At 38.9% G+C, this 22,856-nt stretch overlaps 1 protein-coding gene across 7 annotated transcripts in view; it reads left to right on the forward strand.

Annotated features, from left to right (window-relative positions):
- Positions 1 to 22,856, forward strand: part of PKNOX1 (PBX/knotted 1 homeobox 1) — a 43,949-nt gene that overhangs the window by 533 nt on the left and 20,560 nt on the right. The window contains exons 1-5 of one of the 7 annotated variants that reach the window (XM_021406603.1): positions 7 to 8,284; positions 9,561 to 9,644; positions 15,542 to 15,643; positions 18,870 to 18,997; positions 20,151 to 20,322. In XM_021406603.1, coding sequence (XP_021262278.1) covers positions 15,593 to 15,643; positions 18,870 to 18,997; positions 20,151 to 20,322 — 351 coding nt within the window. In that variant the 5' untranslated portion in view covers positions 7 to 8,284; positions 9,561 to 9,644; positions 15,542 to 15,592. Of the gene's footprint in view, positions 1 to 6; positions 8,285 to 9,560; positions 9,645 to 10,887; positions 10,959 to 11,399; positions 11,474 to 15,541; positions 15,644 to 18,339; positions 18,363 to 18,869; positions 18,998 to 20,150; positions 20,323 to 22,856 lie in introns of those variants that run through there. The other 6 variants (XM_021406593.1, XM_021406627.1, XM_021406618.1 and 3 more) reach the window with 6 other exon arrangements.

Genomic DNA, 22,856 nt, shown 5'->3' on the forward strand with positions numbered 1-22,856 from the left:
AGGGGGAGGCGGCGGCGGCGGCGGCGGGGTCCTTAAAGGGGCAGCGCTGCGCGGGCGTTCAGGGGGAGGTGGTGGTAGCGGCAGCTGCAGTGTTCAGCACCTGCCTCGGCAGCGAGGCGCCCCCCGCCCTGCGTGAGCGTAGGCGGGAGAGGTGCGGAGGCCTCGTGGCGTCCGTCGGGCCCTTGACACCCAGGCCTCGCGGGGGTTTCTGTGGAGCTCGTCGCCTCCTCTTGTGTTTCTTTGGTGTCTAGCGCGGGGCTGTACCGTGTGGCTTTAGGGATGCGGTGGTGGTGGTGGTGGTGTGTTTTCAGGCCGTGGTCCCTGTTTGCGCCCGGGTGCGTGAGGGATGCGGGGTGGGAGTCAGGCTTTGTGCTTCCACACAGATGCAGTACGTGCCCTTATGGTGATGCAGCCCCTGCAGCAGGGTGAGTGCCCAGCCCTGGCCACATCCCTCTGTGCACGTGTCGTGCGAGTTATGCTGCCCAGGAAGCCGATGGTGGCCGTACCAGAAATGGTATGGCCAGGCCTCACCAGTGGTAGAGTATCAAACAGCAAGAAATGCTGCGAGTGCATTTTCTAAATGACTGTGAAACAAAATTGCACAATTATCTTTTTCTGGGTCTGTGTGTAACCATATATAGTCATTAAGTTTAGCAATTCACGTTTATTCAGTCTGAAGACTCGGTTTCACTCTTCCTGGTACGTCGTCGTTTTTATTCAGGGAGTTATTCTGAATTTCTTCAAATGTGCCCTATCGGTTTGTTCTAAGTGGATGGTGCATTTTCTCAGCAGACTGATTACTGCTCTGCATCTTTCCGTGGCATCTTATGATTAAAATAAGCCCATGAAAGCATCAGTGTAGGTTTCACGCTACTTTCCTCACATAAGGTTCAGTTCTGTAAACAGTGGAAGGAATGTCTCTGTCATAGCCTACAGCTCCTGACAGGGAGTGGAGAGGCAACGCTGAGCTCTGCTCTCTGGTGACAGCAACAGGACCTGAGGGAACAGCATGGAGCTGCATCAGAGGGGGGTCAGATTAGTATCAGGGAAAGGTTCTGCACCAGAGGGCAGTGGGCATGGAACAGGCTGCCCAGGGCAGTGGGCATGGCCCCAAGTGTCGGAGTTCAAGGAGCATACACACTCTCATTCCTGGTCCGATTTTTGAGTGGTGTTGTGTAGAACCAGGGGTTGGACTCAGTGATCCTTGTGGGTCCCTTTCAGCTTGAGATATTCTGTGATTTTCTTTGTTTGCAAGCTGAAGATGAAGTATAGCAGGGGATGGTGCACTGCACTGGGACTTGGAAGTCTCTCTTCGTTCTCGCTGATCTCCTGAGTGATTTTGGGGCATTTATTTTAAGTCAGTGCCAGTGTATCCTTGTCTACGTAAGTTTTCATACCTGTTCCTCATCCAAGATAGGTCTCTCATAGAGTGCTGTGCTGGACAGCCACTTGTCTTTTTACCGTTTCCTATGTGCTAAGGGCAAAACAGAACTCCTTACATTTTGTATTACTGTTACAGCTGCTTAATTTATGTGTGTGTATATATATGTGTGTATGTATACACACACGCACGTGTGTATATATATATGTATGTATATATATATATGTATATATATATATATATAAACTTCACTTGGTCATACTAACTACGGTTGCTGCTGCAGCAAATGTGGACGTGTTTGAGACGCAGTTCAGTTCCTGGAGAAGCGTGACTCTCCTGCTGTTATTGAGGCACACGCTGAGAGCCAGGAGCAAATGGCCCACAGAGCCTGTGGTAGCGAAGTGCTGGTGGCACCATTGTGTCCCAAATGGAGAAAGGTGCAGCCCAAGCTTTATTTCAGAATGTTGTGTAATGCTGTGAGAGCCGAGTGCCATCTCTGCAATACCAGTGCAAGTGGAAGTTTGCAATAAAGCAGATGAATATTTTGCTGTAAGACTGGGTCATTTTTGGTGTGTGAAATTTAAAATTCCACAAATGTGATTTCTCTCTCTCACAGCAGCTGGTTGCTTCAGCCGTGCTTGTTACGAGGCTGTAGGCTAACAAACGCGAAGTCTCACGGGAGGTTGTTTTACCACAGCTCAGCGCTGTACAAAATGTAAAACAACGTATTGCTCTTCTAAGCAGGGGAGTCCAGGAGCAAGAAGAAAGCTGCGAATGGAGTGCTTTCCTTGGCTTGCTTGCTGCCAGATGCTACCCAAGTATTTTATCCTGCCTGTTACAGCTCTCCATCATATAATCGAATGCTAAAGGATGCACGTTTGTTAGCAGATTCTTCACTAAGGCTGTTTCGTATCATAGCTTTGTAACACCGCAGTCACAAATAGAGCTGGAAGTAGGGTAGAAAACAGACAGCAGGAGTCTGGAAATACCAGTCTTTTCAGTACTGGAGCATTACTATTGTTATATCAAGATAATAACGGGGGATAACTTGGTTTCTTTTCTTGTCTTCACCTAATTTCTTATCTATGGTGTGAACGTGCTTGGTTGTTCTTAATGCAGCAACTACTCCAGGTCACAATGTCATTGTTTTTCCCCCTACGTATATATGTAAAAAAGACAGACTATTTGCTGTTGAACAGGGAGGCTATTTCAATGCTTACATGCTAAAAGGAGATTTTTGAAAATGAGAGGCAAATAACCAAGATAATCATACCCATAGAGACTTTTTTTGTCTCAATACCTGGCTATGATTCACTGAGACTATGATGACTTTCTCCTGATGTATTGGAAGAGGAATACATTTTTTTCTGTACCACTCAACTTTAATTTATATTGTACTTGGGAGCCCTTTGAATTCCATGCGTTTTGTTTTGGGTACAGAGGGAATGCGGAAATCTGGCTATACTTCATATCCTGCTTAGCTTTTTTGAGGCAGCATAGCAAACAGAACAACAGAAAAGGGTATTATAATACTACTGAAAAAAGTGAATTCCAAGTCTCTTATATTCAAAAGAAACAGGTTTATAAGGCATAAATTGGAGCTTCATACATATTTAACATGCCTAGAGAATGAAGAAATGCAAATACATGTGTTATTTTGTATGGTTTCATAGAATCACTAAGGTTGGAAAAGACCACTAAGATCACCTAGTCCAACCATCAGCCCGTCCTCGCCATGCCCTCTAACCATGTCCTTCATTGCCACATCCACATGATTCTTGAACACCTCCAGGGACGGTGACTCCACCACCTCCCTGGGCAGCCTGTGCCACTGCTTCACCACTCTGAGAAGAATTTTTTCCAAATATCCAACTTCTCTGGTGCAACTTGAGGCCATTCTCTCTCATCCTGTTGCTGTTACCTGGGAGAAAAGGCTGACCCCCAACTCACTACAGCCTCCTTTTGGGTGGTTGTAGAAAGTGATAACATCTCCCCTGAGCCTCCTGTTCTCCAGACTAAAGAACTTTATAGCTCAAGAACTGCCAGATCTGTATGTCATCACATAGTTCATGTGTTCTGGCCCACTTGGGTGTCTTTGGGTCATGACACCAGTAATGTCAGCAGTAGAGCTACCCTGTTAATTTTTTCAGTTTTCTTTTAAGTTGTTGTTTTCAGTAGCTTATTTCTTAGTCATACTGAAATTTGCCATTATGAGTATGTTTGGGTAGAGTTATTCCAGAAAGTTTAGGCTAAAATGACTCTGCATTTTGAAAAAAAGACATTAGGAGAAAGTAAATACGTTAATGAAAACAGGAGGGAAAGTGCTTTTTTGGCTTATTTAAGAGCAGCTCAGCACTTGGGTTCTGGAACTTAGCATAGCAGAGGAGGGGGAAGAGGAGCGGACACATTGACATAGCACGTATGGCTGCACCTAGAGAAGCTTTCAGTGAATAACAAGCTCTTGAAAAGCTGGATCAAGTATATTACTTGGCAAATGTTTACTAAATTGCTTTGATATTCCACATAACTTGGAGTATCACATGGTCTGTTGGTCGCTGCATGTCACCTGACTGTGCAGTCATCATCTGGACCAAGCAATTAAGCATGATGCCTTCTGCAGCGGTAGGCAATGGGTAAGTTTAATCCTATGTAGCCTTTCTAATCTGTGCTTCTTCTCCAACCCCAGAGTGCACAGATGCAGTGGTACTGATGGAGGGGTGGTCTTCAGGGAGGGTGGGGAGCAGAGACTCAAGCCTGGTGGGAGTGCAGTAAGCCCAGGAGCCTGAAGAAATTACAAATTGTCATAGCTGGAGGGGATGAGAAGTCAAGAGGTGAGGAAGAGAAGTGAACAGGGGTGGCAGGTGGCTGGGGAGTGCGAAGCATGTGGATGGGAGAGCCAGGTTGCTTGTGTTCAGCCAGATGTTGGAGTTAGAAAAGGTGGTGGAAAACTTGCTGGCCAGTTGCAGCTGGGTTTGGCAGGTACAGACTGGGATTTTGCGTCACTTTAGTTTATTCAACTGGTCTAAGTCAATGTTTCATTGAAGGGCTCTGAAGTCTATTGAAAACCATAATTAACTGAGAGAGCGGTGAGGTGCTGGAACGGGCTGCCCAGAGAGATTGTGGATGCTCTGTTCCTGGAAGTGTTTAAGGCCAGGTTGGATGGGACTGTGGGCAGTCTGACCTAGTACTTGACCTAGTGGCTGGCTGCTTGTGGCAGGGGGGTTGGGACTTGATGATCCTCGAGGTCCCTTCCAACCCAGGCCATTCTATGATTGGATGATTTCTGATATCATCGAGGACATAAAAATAAAACCATTGATACTGGAACATTTTAATCTTGATGAAGCGTTTAAATACTCAAAAATGTATAAAGGGTTTTTTCCTTACATATTCAACATCTTAAGTCCATTTTAATTGCAGTTATTCGTTAAATAAAACTCATCATCTTCCTTCAATTGTACATCAGTATTGTTAAGATTTGTCTGTCATAGAATCATGAGAAACTTTTAACAATTTTGTGATAAGAATGTTAGAAAAATTCCATGCTTATGAAGTGACATCCTGCATAAATGTCTTGCTAACATTGTAAAGAATATTTAATAGAAATAAAGGCGTAGTAAGATTGGTGCTTATTTTGTGTCGTCTTTATGAAAATAACTATAAACACAAAACATGATTAATTTCAGTCACTGGGTGCTGATAGAAATCATGGTTCAAATAGAGCTTGCCAATGCTTTGGTTTAATTTAAAGATGCTGAAATGAGCTTCTCCATAAGTAAGAGATCCACGACAAGCTTGTGGGGATATTCCAGAAGCCGCAGTGGCAGAGATACAGAGCTGAGTGTAGCGCATGGGCAGAGGTGGTGGTCGTCCGCACAGGGAGTGCTGGGGAAGTAGGGAGGGTGGGCTTCTGCTTTTTTAATAAAATTTTGTTTGAAAAAGTCATTAGGTATTATTAGGTAGGAAAGCTGTATCAGAATCCGTTCCAGCTGTATAACTGCTGATGCACACCCTCTGGTCTTCAAGGGTTTTTTGGTGGTCTTTCTACTGTGGTCCTCTTAACACTGTGGCATCAAGTCAGATCCTATGCTATCATTTTGGTAGTAGGAAGTCTAAAATGTTATGATGACAGCATATTGGGTAAATCTGGAAGGGAAAAATAATTCTTCTCTGTCCTGTGATAAGTAGACACGTGTGAGGGATTCACGTGCTAGGACACACAAGCAAGGACCGCAGAAGTCCTTCAGTTTGCAATGTTAAGAAGTAAAAATAGCAAAAGTCATCCTTTACTGTGTGGGCACTGGGAATGAATGAGAGAGAGTGATGGGAAATATTTTTGCTTCCTTATGGTCTAATCACTTGGGATTCTTGGAGCAATTAGAGAAGGACGGTTTCCTTTCACTCACATTTTGTTTTCCTTTTATCAAAATTTCTTTCTAGTCCCCATAATTCCTTTCTACTACTTTATGGAGCTAATAAAGCAGTATCAAATTGCAGTGTGAAATGGGCAGGAGAAACTGAGATGCTGCAGGAATTTTCTTGAACTGGAGAACCTTTTAACAGTTGGAAGAATGAGGTTTTCATGCCTGTGAGGATTACCTTCTGCAGTGCCAAGAGCTACCTGCAGCCAGGATACCTAGCATACTGAAGTGACATTTTATGACTAGATTGGAAGAGAAATCTTTCTTGTTGTTAAGAAGCACTACAGTAAATAGGCAATTACACAAACCATGAACATGAAACGTGATTTTGCTTGCATCTCCAGAAATGTGCTGGTGCAAACCCAAAGGGTGTAGGCAGAATTAAGGAGCCAAAGTTCTTAACAAGACCCTTCTGCTTTCATTGTTGTGCCTTGAGAAATGTGTATTTCCTTATGCGTCCGTAGTATCTATTTTATCAGTTATTGTGTATGCAATTGCAGCTTGTAAAGTGGCACCATTTTATATATGTACAATACTTTTTCATATTTAGTACCTGCAAATAGGAGAATTTCCAGAATCTTTTTAAAATACAGAAAGCAGTTTGCTCAGTGAGTGTGTATTGCTAAAGGGCACAAATCTTTTCATGAGGCAGTTTGTTGTTCACGATACTGTGGGACATTGTGTGGTGATGCTTGGAAGATAAAGCCTCTGGTGCAAATATGTTGTATGCCTTGTTATCAAAGGGAGTGATATGAAAAAAGGATACTATGGAGAATTAATGGGACAACAAAGTAGTACATATAGCATTGAAGATGTCTTGCTGAATAAAGTCCGTGTTATACAGAATTGTAGAATCATTAAGGTTGGAAGCGACCACCGAGATCATCTAGTCCAAATGTCGACTCATCACCACCAGTATATGCATTCAAGATCCAACATGCAAATAAAGGTTAAAGATAGGTTAAAGCCTGGATTTCTGAAAAAAAAATCACCCTTAGCAATGGATTTTAATTTAATTTTCAGTTTCTTAAAGGTGCACTCTTTTTTAAATTTCATCTCATCTTCATCAAGATTAATATATAAATCACTTTATTTAATCACCAAACAATAAAGGGAAAAAAGTGCCACAAAGTAAATCTCATTTTACTGCTGCAGAAAATTGGTTTTGTGGCTTTTTTTAGGGCTCTTCTCCCAAAGAAATTGACAGTGTAGCCGTTGTGTAATAACTGTTGAGCTGTATTTGTGTAGTGTAACTCCCCGAGGCAAGTACTATACTCCTGAACAGGAACATAATCTTTCTAAAAGTATAATATTTCTAAATAATGACTATACTTTGTAAGTAGAGGAAATGAAAGTCACCTCGCTGCTGAGTAAGGACTGTATTCGCACTGAGTGCATTTTTAATAAACTTGTGTGCATCAGCTTCACATTGATTTGTTTGTCTTAATTTTACTAAACATCTCTTTGTAGGCAGCTTGATGGAGATAAATAACCACTGCGGCAAAGGTAGAACGAACCCCTGCTGGCGAGTTGTCATATGTACTCTATGTTTTACTTCGTTATTTTTATTTGAATCTATAATAACATAAATGTATCTTGCTCTTAATGTATGCTAATATTTGTAGATGTGAATGTATGCACAGGTCTTTGTTTCTTACTGTCTGGCATGCAAAGTGAGAGTGGCTGAACTCAGGGTTCCTTTATGCTTGAATGAACAAGGTTGTATTTTACTTCATAATAAAAACCTAAGCCTTTAAGTGACAAAGCAAGTGGCTATTTGTTCTGGTTTCACAGTTAACTGTCTTCTTTATGTTGATAACATGATTTTAAAGCTTTTCTGCAAGAAGAATAAAAGGGAAGAAACAAATGGACAACAGTAATTCAAAGTGTAGGCTCCACGGTGCCTTGGTGTTGTCTCCATCCTTTAACAGGTGTAGCTGCTCCCTGTTTTTGCCTTCCGAGGCATGTGGGAGGACAAAACATGCAAGCTCAGACCTCTTATCATTTTCTTCTCTGCTATATTTTAGGGTAGGCTCTGTAGTTGTAATTGCTCTCTGGCTCCTCTGCCCAACCTTTTCCTCTGTGGCGTCTTTCACCTGGCCCTGCATTTCTTCAGTACTTTCTTCATTCTGCTCTCGATATCTCATACACGAGGTCTTGCAGCTTGCCCATTTCTCCAGTTTCAGGGAATGCTGGGAAAGCAAGGGCTACTTTCTTCTTCATGCATCATATTTTTTTGAGTGATCAGATCTGTCAGCTGTGATGCTATGGGTTCTTTGCAGCTGTTTCTGAATGGAAGGAACAGGCTCTTCAGATTTGTGATGGTGAAGTAGACCTTTTAGACATAAAAAACGGATGATCCCCGTTTATTTGGCAGTGACCCACGTTCAGAAGATTCTGCAAGGAGTGGGAAGTCCTTCTTTGAAAATAGCTCAGTAAGCTGAGGAAAGTGGAAAAAAGAGGAGTACCAAAATTATAGAAGGTGAATAGTGTGTGAAGAAAGGAATAAGACAAAAATGAGAGAAGGTTGTTCTCGGGGTACATAGGTCTTGGACAGATGAGGACAAAGAGATAAGAACTAATATGTCATCTGCCCTTCAAGGCTTCATGAACGTGTGTCAGTGTGGGCTGGGAGTCCTAGCTCAATATTTCATCTCTTACCGATGGCTAAATCATATAATGCCTCACAGCTCCCCAGAGCGTCTTCCCAGCTCTTTCAGAGCTAGTTTTCATGAGCTATGGACGGCGTCTGTATTGGCTGGCCCTTAGCATTTTGTGTGTCTGTGAACTGACCTGGAAAACAGTACGTGTACACTACAAGCAGATAAATGTTGGTTCACAAACGTAGATAACCAGCTTCATCTCACTTTCAGAAATGCTGGGTACTTTCATTTCAGCTCTTAACGCACTCGACAAAACCGGGAGCGTGAGAACTTTTTCTGTGTGGGAAACAGATAATCTGATTCAAGAACAAAGCTGTGCTGTAGTCATCATTTCAGATGGCCTTTGCACAACATTAGCATCAGTAACCTCCTGTGAGAGTTTTGCAGACATTCTGTAGTGCTTTCCAGCTAAATATTGTCACAATCTTTGCTACTTTGCTTTCACGTTCATTACTAGTCTTTTAAAGTAGCTTTAATGCATCAAGCAAGTGCTATGAAATTAAATAATATTAATTTTAAGTGATAATTTTTCTGAAGCTTTTTAAAATTGCTGAATCAATCTGTAGCAGAACCCGCCTTCTCTAAACATTCAGTGCCAATGATGGCGCACACTCCTTCATATGCTGTTAGTGTTTATCATGTAGAAGATTACTTGATTATAGTCATCGCTAGAATACATTCCACAATCAAATCAAAGTGTGATTATGAAAGAGATTTAAATTGGGAAGAAAAAAGTCTTTGCCTTTTCTTGGCTTCGTGCTGAATTTTGATGCAGAAGGGCTTCCTTTAAAACACTGAGCTGAGCTGTTCATATTAGTTTTATTTGGGCATGTGTCTTGTCTTGTCTAAGCTGAAAGTAAAGTAGAAAGGTTCAACAGCAAGCGAGTTAACTGTCTGAGCACAGCCTTCTGTTACGAGTGTCAGCAAAGACAAATATAGAGAACGAATGTAGGATCATGAGGGACTGCTATCCCCCGTAGTGTGGGATAGTAAGGTGGAAAAAATAAACCCAAGTATTTTCTTTAGTCATCTCCAGTCTCAGAAAGTGTGTTGTATGTTGTTGTCTCCTCTGAACCTTTTTCTGTTGGTTCCCAGGTTACTGTCGTGCACCTGGTACATCAGTGGAACTTACTCCGCTGGAATGAGATAATGGTGTCCTCAGCCCACTGAAGGAGAAGGGTGAGCAGCTTTTTCCCAGCCAATATTTGACTTAGAAAGCCATGCACCGTGGGAGCTATATCATTACATATGACAAGTGAAGTGGGTTCTAGATGCTTTTCACATGTCAAGCAAGCTCCCTGTTTTAATTTTGTTTCTGTCTACCTTTGTTGAATATTAACTGTGAGAATGTCTGTTACACTGCACATGCTGACTGAAGTTAAGAACGAACCAACAAATAGCCATACGGAGTCTGCCAGTCCCCCATGTCTCTCTGAAGTACTTCAAAAGAACGTATGTAGTGGAAAATTAAAAGGAACAATTACGTGTTAACAAGTTGGTCGGGTAGTTTCTTCACAACCCTAAGACAGTTAGTGGTTGGCTTATACCCTGAAGCGTAACTATTTATATCTCTTACAAACATCTGTTGTAGCTTGTATATGTTAAAAATGATATTACTGAGCTCCAACAGCTTACTTGCACCTTATGTTAACATTACTGGGTGGTCCCTGTGCTCTTAATTATGAAGGAATAAGTAGAGCAAGTGAGGAGTGATGGAAATGAAGTAATCACTTTATCTAAAGTGATTCAGCTCACCTTTGAGCTTTTTTCTTAGATATACTCCCTAACTTTGGCAAAGTCTGCACACTTCTAATTATGATCACCCCTCTGAATTTAGCTTCCTTTCTAGCTTACGTTTTACCTCCGTACTCATTTCTGTTAAAGGCTTGAATTTTTGTTCACTTTTGTAGAACAGTGGTTTTACACATTCTCTTTCACCACAGATGTCAGTGGCGTTTCTGATTGCAGTTCATGTATCAGCCTCCAGTTTACATGACCTTAAGTGTTTCCTTGGGTTTTCCTCACACTTTGTTCTCAAAATAAATAAAATGGGAGTTAGTTCTGTTCTGCATGAAGCAGTCTGGCAGACCCCTCTGAGCCGCCAGTTATTTTTGTTGTTTGTAACTCTTTGAATGTAACAGAACTGCACTGTTTTCCTTCTATTCTCAATTTCTTTAACAAAGAATAACTGGAATTTTAAAAGCTAATTTGTCCAGAAGTCACGTGTGCTTAGGCCCAATTTAGATACCTTAGGCAATATAGCTTTAGATATAGCTGTGCTGGTTAAAGATGGTCCTGCTGTGAGTTGATAATCACCACACACGAGCCAGAAATTACCACACTAATAGGTCAGCCAAGAGCAGGGGTTGTGTGAGTGCACAGTAACGTGCCTCAGATAAAATCAGCTGGTTTGCATCATAGCCACCTTTAACAGAGAGTTGAATTAGCCTGGCTGACTTTATGTAGAAGGGATCAGAAGTCATTCACATGTTGGTGAGCTCAGGGGTAGGGCTGTGGAAGTAATTAGCTCTGGCAGGGTGGCAGTGATAAACATCTGGGAGTGATACCAGCTTCATCTAGCATCGCTGTTTGCAGAATGAACATCTGCTTAGGCTGTGTATTTGCTAACTGGGACTGGATGTTGTATCTTAAATTAGCTTTTAAAAGCCAAATGTGTAAATACCTTTTCAGTTATTTTTCTTGAAGTCTAATGTAGTTTGTTTCTAACCACTACTGGATAATGAGGAGATGTTTCTCTTTAGTGAACTCAAGTAATTCCTCAGTTAATTGCCTCAATTTAAGTGTGTCATTAGCTCAATTTGTTCTTCTTGATTTGCAGTAGTTTTCTGCACTAAATCTCATCAGTTGCTATCTTTCCTAATAGCTTAATCTTCCACTACTGTAATTATAAGTCAGAGGGGAATCTCTTCTGGGAAATAACAAATTTACCCATGTAGAATCCTTTCCAGCCATTCCAGAGGGAGAGAATGGGGCTAAAGCCCTTTTTGGTGAGATTATCTATGGATCAAGCTCAAGGCTGTGCACTTCTTTTTTCCTTCATTTGGCCTGAGGGATTTCCCAATGTGGAATGTCTTTTCCTTATGGAAATGTGGAAGGAAGAGTCAGTCTAGAAATTCTTATCATATCCTATTGTCTTCACCAGTTTGAATATGTTATCTCTTCGTGTTGTTATTCGTGTCACTCATATTATCTCACATCTTTGCACTCTAAACCATTCTAAAGGTACTTTTCTTGAACTGTTTTACCTTATTTCCTCATTTCTCAGAGCTTATCTGTCTCCCACAGCCAAACAGTTTATTTAGTGACATTTTGCAAGGAATTCTTCAACCTGTAAAATAATCTTGAAATAGTGTTTACTATTTGTAGGTTGATGGGTGTGATCTGTTTAAATGTTTTGATTTTGAGGGTAGCCTGGTCTCTGCTTCCGGTATCGCAGTCAGTAATGAAATGTGTGCCTTTTGGGAAAGAAAAGCAGGACTTTGTATGTGCCTTTTGTCTCTGTCAATACAGTAAGTCATCAGTGTCGTGGTTGTAAGCTATTCTGAAAAACGAAATGTTTAAACATAAGGTAAATGCTTACAGGACTTACGTTTTAGAATATGTTTCCTTAAAGTTCATTTGGAAAGGCATCTATGTTTAGCTATCTGATTCAACTTTAATGTTGAATGATTCATAACTATAAAAAAGCAGTTCTGAAGTATTTCTATCAGTGAGTACATTCATCTTTCCCAAATTTTTTTCTTTTGATGAGAAATGAGGATTTTTTTCAGAATTTCAAAGTAATAGATACTGTTGTCCTATGAAGACTGAAAGCTCAAGTGGGATTTAAGTTATGAAACTAAGTAAAGCGTAGCAAGAAGATTGAAGTGTTTCTTGTTCTCTTTGGTTCTACAGTGTAATAGTAAAGGGCTACATAACATTCATGTTGTTTATTTGATGTTACTTAATGTTTGGGTTAGAAATATTAAAAGAACTCAAGGGTTTTTTTGTTTGGTTGGTTGGGTTGGGTTTTTTTTTGTTTGTTTGGTTGGGTTTTTTGGTGGTGGTAATTTGTTGTGCTTTTGGGTTTTTTAATCTAAATCTCAAAATAATAAGTGATGGCTCATTTAAGAAGGTCTCTCTTCTTTGCAATCCTTTTTAATTTCCTATTTTATTGGATTTTTTTTTCAGTGCAGTGTTTACATAAAGAACATTTTTTCTGCCTTCTGTTTAGAAAAGAAATAGTATACAAGGAGGAAGTGTTGATTTAATTTTCCTTTTTTTGCTGCGGCCTTCTTTGCGATTGGCCTTCTCATTGTTTAATTGTTAGTATTAACAGCAGTTATGTGAAAGCTGGAAGTAGAGTACAGCTTGTATAGTTGTATGTAATTATCATCTGACTGTGCAATAGCAAAAGTTGAAATTTTGCACATAAAGTATTATTTATGAACATGAAATACTATTAATAAGAATTAACGTGCTGTAAATAATTATCTATATAATATGTTGTATTGCTAAGCTAATGCATACAGTAGTATTTGAGAAAGTAGATCAGTGGATTATTAAAACGGTAAGGTATTTTGTAACATGGGTTTAGCTAATAAAAAGTAGAATTAAAGTTTTTCCTAAGTTGTTCCTTGTATAATGTTTCACATTTTAGAAAGCAGATACAGTAGATAGGAAGCTGTAAGTCAAATAGTTGCAAAAGAGTATTAAAGGTAGAAGAGCAGATGTTGTTTACGTGAGCTAAAAGGAGCTTTGTAACTGAAAAATGTAAGATTATGATGTCTCTTCCATGGTGTGTTGTGTGTTGTCCCCTCTGCCACCCAAAAGCAAGTGGTTGGGGGATGATACTGGTAGGCTATTGTTTTAGTCTAAAGAGGAAGTGTGGTTTCATAATGCTTTTATTAAAATCCAAAAAAGTATTCTTCGTGTTAGTATCAAAGTGAATTTAGGGGTTACAGGGATTGGCGATTTTGTTCTGTTGCTGGTTTTTCCTTCTTTATTGATATAGCTAAGTATTTGTCACAAAGAAACACAGTAAAGCTGTACAAGAGAAAGGATTTTAGTTTCTTCTCCAGCACTATTTGTGAAAACAAAAAGTAAAAGAAGTAGAATATTAATATTTTGGCTAGAGGTGCTTTACTTCATATGTACATGCTTCTGGTATATGCTAAAAATACACTCAAACATCAGTATGTTAGGATGTTGCTGTGTGAGCTTTTTGACTTGTAGTTGCACAACTTTTCTGCGTGAACCAGAACTCTTCAGAGAACGCTGCTCCTACCAGATGTTTGCTGCCACCAAACCAGCGAACACTTGCATTACAGCTACTAGAAAAACTCTAAAATCAGTCTTTACTCTTTTCTTGTGTCAACTGTATTAAGAATAACTGTAACACAGTTGTAGCGTGTCTCTTCCCATTCCACTATCTGCTGAAGATGATGTGTGCATGCTGTCTGGGGATGGAAATGTGTGTAGCTGCACCCAGAGCCAGGAGTAAGGCCTGCACCTCAGGTGGCACGGGCTGCCACAGCGCAGCAGTGGGACTTGAGCCATAGTGAGTGAATCTGTATCTGAGTTTGGATGGGGAGTCACACCTACTGGATTGTGATGAGCTTCTCTGTTCTTCAGAGTCGGTTTTTAATAAATAAATAATCAAATAAATCCCACTTTGAGTAGAACTTTGTGCAAAGTAAGGATTGAGGTTTGTCCATCTCTGTGCCTGAAACTGTGAAGTAAATGAGAAAGGGAATGCTGAAACTTGCCCTTTGTTTCCTAAATTAAACCCATACTTGTGACTGTTGTGATCTGCAGGGGAAAATATCCGGAACTGTAGAAATTACTCTTCAAAATGGTCATACATTTTAGTACTATGCCAAGGTGAAGGAAAGATTTGAAAACAGTTGAAAAATTTGTGGTGATTGGACCCATTACAAAGAAAATAGTTTTCATTTCAGATCTTAAGCTGGTGAAAATTCTTATATCGCATTCTTCAGTACTGAGATTAGTGGAAGAGAGCACAAAAACTGGAAGGAGTACCTGGATGTAATCTTCTTCAAGACATGAGCTCTGTTTTTATTTTTTCCTCTCTAATATCAGTATTTTTATAGTAGCTAAACGTTAGGACTTCTACAGGTCGAGGAAAATTGAGTTCTGTGGTGATATTTAATGTTAATGCGTGATTTTTATTGTAGTGCCTTCTAATCTGCATGAAGTGAAAAATAATAGTTTGATGGATAATTTTATCTGGTGTTGATGATATATATACTAAATATGGTGTTTTTTTTCTTAATTTTTTGAATACCTCTGGGTTGCAGAGTCCAACTAATGCTTAAAGGGAATGACAAACATGAATTGATTTTTGTCATAAATCACATGGAAATTAATATTTCCCAAAGAATTAAATCTCTAAGAAAATGCTACTTCTGAATTCTGAAGTCCCTTTTCAAAGTATGTAACTTCATAGGCCCAATTGTTTAAAAATGATTGGATGTTTCTCTAGTCTTTGCTGAGCCTCTCTTGACTTCGGTAGGAGATTCCTTACTTCAGAAGTTATTTCAGACATAGGTTTCTAAAAGTAATTTCAGGCTCTAATTTTAGAATATAAGATTCATACTCCTAAGTAAACTGGTGTTGCTTAACACTTCCTACATCTGATCTGTCAGTTGTAGTCTCTTTGTGTTTTTGGTTACAGGAATGCTCAATGTGTCGTTAGTCTTTTCAGACAAAGAAACAAACCTTCGTTCTTTTCCATATTTTATGTATAACCTTAGAATTAGTTAAATACTGCAGAAATAAATGCTAGTTTTTACCTGAAATTTATGAATATAACAGGACTACATCCTCTTATCAACAATATGATGTTAAAATATGAAATGCTGCAATGAGTGTTTTATTGCTGAAGCCTGTTGTGATATTCCACACGGAATTTTGTTGAGAAAATGCACATAGCTTTTATTGTCAATAAGCTCACTGATTGTTTCGGTGTTATAGCTCAAAAGATTTTTATCTTTTGCAGTTGGGTTCTAAATGGTCACTTCTGTAACACTATTTTTTTTCTTTCTCTTTTTTAGAATATTTGTTTGTACTGATGATGATTTGATGCAATTATCATTTTCTTAACCATGATGGCAACACAGACATTAAGTATAGACAACTATCAAGATGGACAACCGGTAAAATTGTTTTTCTTTCTCTACGAACTGACACAGTTGGCAAGAGAAAGAAGTTGTGACTTTAATGCCTGTATTGGCATTACTCAAGTATCTGTTTTTTTTTGTGAAACAAGATATTTGAAGTGATGAGCTAATATAATAATGTAATACTTTGAAATGTTTAATAAAGACTTAGTTAACCTCTGTGTGACTTTGCTTAACTTCTGGCAGAATGGTTAGATAAGGGATTTTATTCCGATTCTGCTCTAGGTGATTTGTGTGCTGTAATGTGTACTGTAACTTTTAGGAAGGGCAAGTTGGGGTATCCATAATATTTTGTGTTCATGATTCTTTGTTGTTCTTACACGTCTGCAATGACAGTAGCCAGCTGACATTTAGGCAGTTATAAACAACTTGGTTTCAAGGAATTAAATTTGGTTATCTAGAATTATATGCTAGTTTGAGTTGAAGCAGTTACGCTGAAGACTGGTAAAATATGTCAATTGCTGTAAGGAGGTTAATGATAAGAGTGGATGGATTGAAAGCTAATCAGCGATACTCCAGTTTTTTATTTCTGTAATCAGGCAGATGAAGTAATGAAGCATAGTGGATCGTGTTTGGTCATTATGTTTCTTTTTGTACAACAGGCTGTATGTTACAACAATTTGAATTTCTAAACTAAAATACTGTTAGCTGTTAGGAAACAAGGCATGCCAGTGGCCTGTACCCTGAAGACCTGTTTGTATGTTACTGTGGGTCAGCCCTAAGCAGTAAATACAAGTACTTCTGTCAGCAGATGGCAACAGTGATGAACAGAATAAAAAATAAGAACTTTTTCCAAGAAAAAAATATTTGAATGCGATCTTGTATTATTGTTTTTGTTGTTATCTGCTGCTTTTATTGCAGGTCTAATTTCCCTCTCGTCTCACCTGCGTTACCACTTTCACTTTATTTCCTCAGCAAATACATGCCACCCTGTGACACTTCAGTGAAAGTAATACGTTTTTTTGTAAAGAACAGATTGGTTGTTTTCTTTCAATTTGTTTTGTTCAATTTGATTTAAGCTCCCAGTGACCATATAAGCAGGTAATTTTGGTACCTGCTTCTTTTGTAGCGTGGAAATGGCCCACAGAAAACAGCTCACAGTTTGAAGTGAGCTATTTTCTCCTCCTAGCAAGTCAGAGCCCTCACTGAACATAATCTCCACCTTCAAACTCAGCACGTATGTGGCTCAACGTTTATAATCTCCTATATGAATCACCCCCTTCTGTTTTGCTCCTCCCCCTTGTCATTAGCCAAGAAATGAGTTCATTAGTTGCATCATTTTTGCAAGCATTCTGGCTCTAAGACAACCTGTGCTTGCTGAGGAAGCTTTTTACAAGGCAGGATGCTCTCTTGGGCTGGGTACTCTGTCGTTTTCTCCATTTCCTATTTTTCTTGCAGGTGGGTGGCCCTAACAGGTAATAAAGCACAAATCCTTCCATTCTCTCAGACCCTCGCTGGGATAGTGTAAATGCTTTTTGCTTCTGTCGTGTGGAAATAGATAAAATTCCATCAGGTTCTCTGGAACCCTCTCAGAGGGTTCCGTCAGTGGTGTGTTATATATAAAAAGGGGAAAGAGGGCAGAGGATTGCACTCTGTACATACCTGGAGGTGTCAGTTCTGACCATGGGGGGATACGCAGAGTAACACCTATCTTCTATTCCAGACAAAACTTCTTAGGGTTAATGTAGAAAAGGCTGCAGTGATTCCTTGTCTTTTAAGGAAGCTGCCAGTGCTGGAAGAGGAGAGAGCCAGGGTTTGGAATGTGGCGAGGGGGTGACTATGCCTCCCTTAAGACACCATTTAGCCTGAAACATGTTTAACAAGGGGTGATGGGAGAGACCAGTAACACCACCGCCTTGGAGGCAAGGCCTCTGAGGCACTGCCAGCCAGCCAGCACAGTGCAGGACTGGGTAGAAGCTGTGGCTGTATGTTGTTTTTCCACTGGTGGCAGATTGTGTTACTGTGCTCTGAAATAGAACTGGTGAAGCAATCCATGCTGTGTAAGCAAACAGATGAATGTGTGGATACTAAGGTGGGGGCAATGGGCAGGAAAAAGCCATAGGGAAGCAGAAAAGCTGTCCCTTGGAAGACAAGTGTTCAGCTGCAGCCATGCAGCTAATGGAACAGCAGTGTGGGAGGTAGCAGTTGTTGACCCCAGGTGGGATCAATTGTGGTAATGTGAGGAGGTATTTCACATTGTCACGGTGGCTGTGGAGTTGTTTAGTCATTTAGGTAGATTCATGGGCTTTTGTGTTCTTTTTCGGTAACGCTTGAAATATTTTTTCAAGCTTTTTTTCAGGGACATTACTGCTACCTCATCTTTTTTTCTACCTTACTATTGTAGTTGCTCCTTGCTCCATTTACTTGCAGGCCACCAATCTACGCTGGTTGTTTTAAACTCTCATGCAGATCTATCAATTCAGAGTGATAACTTCTATATGAAGTGTCTACATTTGTTTCCTATTAATATGTGAATTGCATTTAGATAAACTGACAGATATGACTTAACTGCCATTCAGAAGTATTTTTTACTTATTTTTCTTTTCCCTCAAAATTTGCTTACATGTTGTTAAATAGATACCTATAAGTGCTTACTGCTGTTTTCTCCACGAGGTTGATATCCTTAAAATAATCAATATGGAGATTTGAGTGGTAAAGATCAGGGGAAGTTATGCTTCTAATAACTGAGAAATTGGTAAGACACAGAATATTTTAGTTCCTTGTAAGAAAACGTGCATTTTAATGAGCAAGAAAAACTTCAGGATCTCTTTTCTGCAGTATCTCGTTATAATGTACAGTAAGGAATGAGAAGGAACACCGAGTAGAAACTTTTCCTTTCTGTTGTCTTCATTCTAAAGGCTTTTTATGCAGACATCCTCGTAAAACATTTGGAGCAATATATTCTAGCCTACTCCAAAAGCAGTCTCTTCAGAGATGAAATGCTTTAACTATTTACTGATATCTGTCATTCCCATTTTAAAGCTGAGAGCTGAAACTTAAAGTGACCTTTACACTACTCATCAAAAAGTCTCAAGGATTAAAAAAGGTTTTTTGTTCCTACCATGGCTGCTTGTGTTATTGCCAAGTCATGCCAACCTTCTGGCAATTTAGTAGCCCTTTACATTGCTATTTCTTTAGAAGACAGTACGCTTATTTTACGTCAAGCATGCAGATTTACTAATATCTTATCCTTTTTCTACAGATGCAAGTAGTAACAGAGTTAAAAACTGAACAAGATCCAAACTGCTCTGAAACTGATGCAGAAGGGGTGAGTCCTGCCCCTGTAGAATCTCAAACTCCAATGGATGCAGACAAGCAGGCCATTTACAGGTAGTAATGGACTTTTGCTCTGTCTTTTGAAGGGTAAAGAAGAGAGGATTTTTTTTTTAATATATGCTAGTAAAAGACAGCTTAAAAACAGATAATTTCTTGGCTATATGTCTTAATAGTATGCAGGGAAAGAAGGAGACCAATTTAACTTCACTGTCAATTTTTAGCCAAAAAAAAACCCCTTCATTTTATTATGGGATTCATTCTAATCCAGCATAGTTTTAAGGGTGTTCTAAGCTTGGCTGCTTTAAAGAGCAAGTGCAATTTAACATACTATTCCAGCTGTTGAGCTGTGCTTACTATACATTATACAGTAGTTTTTATCTTTAATGTGGGTTTCTTTTTTTTTGTAAATTGTAGTTAGGTCAGTCTTTACTCATTTTTCTTTGTGGATAACAGTCTATTCAGTGTTTCAAACTGAATTGAATGTTGATGTATAAACACAGTAATTTGAGATTTTTTTTCCAGTGTTAAGTGCTGTACTGAGTAGTATGTTCAGTTTCTATGAAGTTAGGTGTTCTTTCATTTTTCTTTCATTTTAAGTGCTTTATGAATGCGTCATTATTACCAGTTTGAAGTTAATTAAAAAAAAAAATAGACGTATCCACTCATTTTTAGACTTGTGCTGACAAAAGCTGCTTTTGCTCTGAGCCATCCTAACTACTTCTATGGGAGGCCTCTATGTGCAGTCTGCGTATTATTGCCAGTTCTGTGAAGTTATTTGTGATGTATAAGTAAAGCCCACGTTGAAGAAGAAATGAGTTTTATCAGACTTAAAAAATAAACAAATAAATCTCTATTCATCCCATTTGTAAGTCTTAACCCCTATTTCTTATGTGCTGTATTTAATGCATCCGTTGCCAGTCATTTACAGTAAATTAAATAGTATTTCCTAGCTCTTTGTTTTGTGATTGTTCTGTTTATTTAGATAGAGTTATTTTACTGCTTTACTTGCCTGTATGTTGTGTGGTAATGGAAAAAGGAAACACAAACTTTCATCATGTTCTGCTATAGCCAGTGGTGCTACATGCAGCCTCATCCAAGACTTGTCCTTCTGCTTCTTATGAGTGACTGTTATCTTATGTGAGCTAGATACCTGACTTTTCAGTATTGTAATTAGAAGTGAAAATACTTATTTTAACTTTCATTCTAGGCACCCACTATTTCCCTTGTTAGCACTATTATTTGAAAAATGTGAACAATCTACACAAGGATCAGAAGGCACAACTTCTGCAAGTTTTGATGTAGATATTGAAAATTTTGTAAGGAAGCAGGAAAAAGAAGGAAAACCCTTTTTCTGTGAAGATCCAGAAACTGATAATCTGGTAAGTAAAGCTGTTTCTTTCTTGACTAAAACATTCATTGCGTTTGCCTCATTATTATTTCATATCTCAACTGGTGCTTATAGTTTCTCCTCAGATGTTTCTTCCTACAAGGGATTCTTTTTTATGTTAATCCTGAGAAACAGTTTTTGAAGGTTTTTTTTTTTTTTTTTCAGTCTCCTCTTTTTTTTCCTCCTTATCTGTAAACTTCTATTGATTCCTTCATAGTTGTTTCCCATAAGGGTTTCTAGACAGTCTGAGATCAGTGTATTGGGGATGACCAGAAACATGAGCTTGCCTTAGCCAGGTTGATTCTGGAAATTGATTTTAAGGTGTCAAGCATATGACCTATGTTTATCAAAACATGTCATCAGCATAAGTTTTTTTTGTCCAACTGTTTTTTTAATCAGGATTCGTGTAGTTAATGCAGGAGATGTTATGAGCTTAGAAAATGTAACATATTGACTTTTTTCTTACATGCTTACGTCTTCTTTAAGTTTTGTGAAAGTCTATCAGAATGTAAACCTTCAATTCTGAAGATTTTCAGAAAGCAATGAAGTTGTGATTTCTGCGCTCCCTTTGTCTCCCTCTTGAATCACATTCTCTAGAGAAAAGTTCTCTTGCTATGCTTGTACCTAAACTACCTGCCTTCCTGTCTTTGGAGTCACGTTGCAGCTCAATTTTATCATGTTAGAGAGCCCTAGATTTATAGGGGTCAAGTGTTAATCTGCAGGACTTTGTTTAGTTTTGGAAGACTAGTTCCTTTAAGGGGACCGTGCAGTAAAACAAGTCTTTATCTTTGAGTCTACCTCGCAGGAGAAAAAGCTGTGTAAACAATTGCATTTCACAAAGCTAAACTGACAGTAGTTGTAAACCACAATCAGAAAAGGTGTATGTTTTAAAGCTGTTATATGGAAAGATTTGTGTGTGCATTTAATATCGTGTGGGGGAGACTGAAACAACGTACTTGGAGAAAACTTATAATCAAAACGATAACTTAGATGAGAAACAAATCTGAGATGCTGTTTAGAATTGGCGGAAGGGCTACAGTAAACAGCATGTTAGGAGGAGCATGTATGGTTAACAGTCACTTTTCATAACTTGGCTGTCATTGTACTTAAGTTCTGGGAAGGTAATATTTAAATACCATCATGGAAAGTAAAGTTGCAAGAGTCTATGTGTAATTAAACCAGTGTGAGAGGAAAGAAAGCAGAAGATGGTATAGTGTAGAGTGAGGCAAGTTTTTACAACTCTAAATAAAGAGGCATAGAAAGTGACCTTCTCAGATATTTGTTACATACTTTTCACTCTAAGTTACGATGCTGGGATGGAGATACACTAGTGTATCATGTTAATGTTTTCAGTCTATGTAAATTTAAAGTTTCTTAGTTTAAATCATCTTCCAAGATGGATGAAGTTAACACAACTCATCCTGCACCAGTCCATCTTCAAGAGTGTTTCTACAAAGCTTTCTTACCACTTGCATTCTGGAGCTGTTTATTTTAGAGGCTTTTATTTTTCAGTTTGGAAACATTCTGAGATTCAGATGTGCCCTTCAGATGGGAAAGTAGCTGAAGGAGAATGCGTAATATGATACAAAACAATACTCTCAGTATTAGTATAAAGACTTTCAGTTTATAAATAAAGAATGGGCATTGGCCACTTTAACCAAAGTTACAGCTGCAACAGAATTGAAAGCCCCAACATTTCAATTTCATATCTTAATGATTAGAGCTTTGTGGGCAAATTTTGATGCAGCTCACTTGAGAAATATTTACTGATAGAGACAGTGATTTAGTGATCTATGAAGAGAGAAGTATTAACAGTATACATAGTAACACAATTCCATGGATAAACCATATTGCAGAATGATTGTTGCCACTGCAGGAATTAAAAATAGAATAAAAAGAAAAAACATTACAGCAAGGGAAATAAGTGATAATTCTTTAGTTTCTTTCCTTGTGTAAGAAACAGTGGTATAGCTTTTTATTGTTATTTGTTTTTATAACTTGAAGTGTCAATGGTGTAACATTATAATTATGAAATACTTGTAGAACAATGATTATTTTATAAATGTAAGCAGAATATAAATGCTTCAGAACTGTTATAATGACACAGCCTGTCTGTGAAGAGTATGACTCTTCCGTTAGGGTGCAGAAATCTTTAGCAGGCATCTATGGGGCACTGGTACTACATTTCATGCAAATTAAAAAAATAACAATGAATTGCTTTACTGAGGGATAAATACTTCAAATGGGCCGTTGCTTTCTGGAGAGGACTAAATGCAAGCTAAAAATGACAAAATGATTAAATAAGGACTAGATAAACGAGTAGTGAGATGAACATAAAACTTACTGAACTGCTAGGTTCAAAGGATTGTGGCCAGCAGCATGAAATCCAGATGAAGGCCAGTCATTAGTGGTGTACTCCAGGGACTGATAACAGGACCAACATCATTTAACATCTTCATTAATGACCTGGATGATGGGATAGAGCGTGCCCTCAGCAAGCTGGAAGGCTTTAGAAAACTGGAAGGA

Source organism: Numida meleagris, chromosome 1 (assembly GCF_002078875.1).
Source record: "Numida meleagris isolate 19003 breed g44 Domestic line chromosome 1, NumMel1.0, whole genome shotgun sequence".
In the NCBI taxonomy this organism is placed as follows: domain Eukaryota; kingdom Metazoa; phylum Chordata; class Aves; order Galliformes; family Numididae; genus Numida; species Numida meleagris.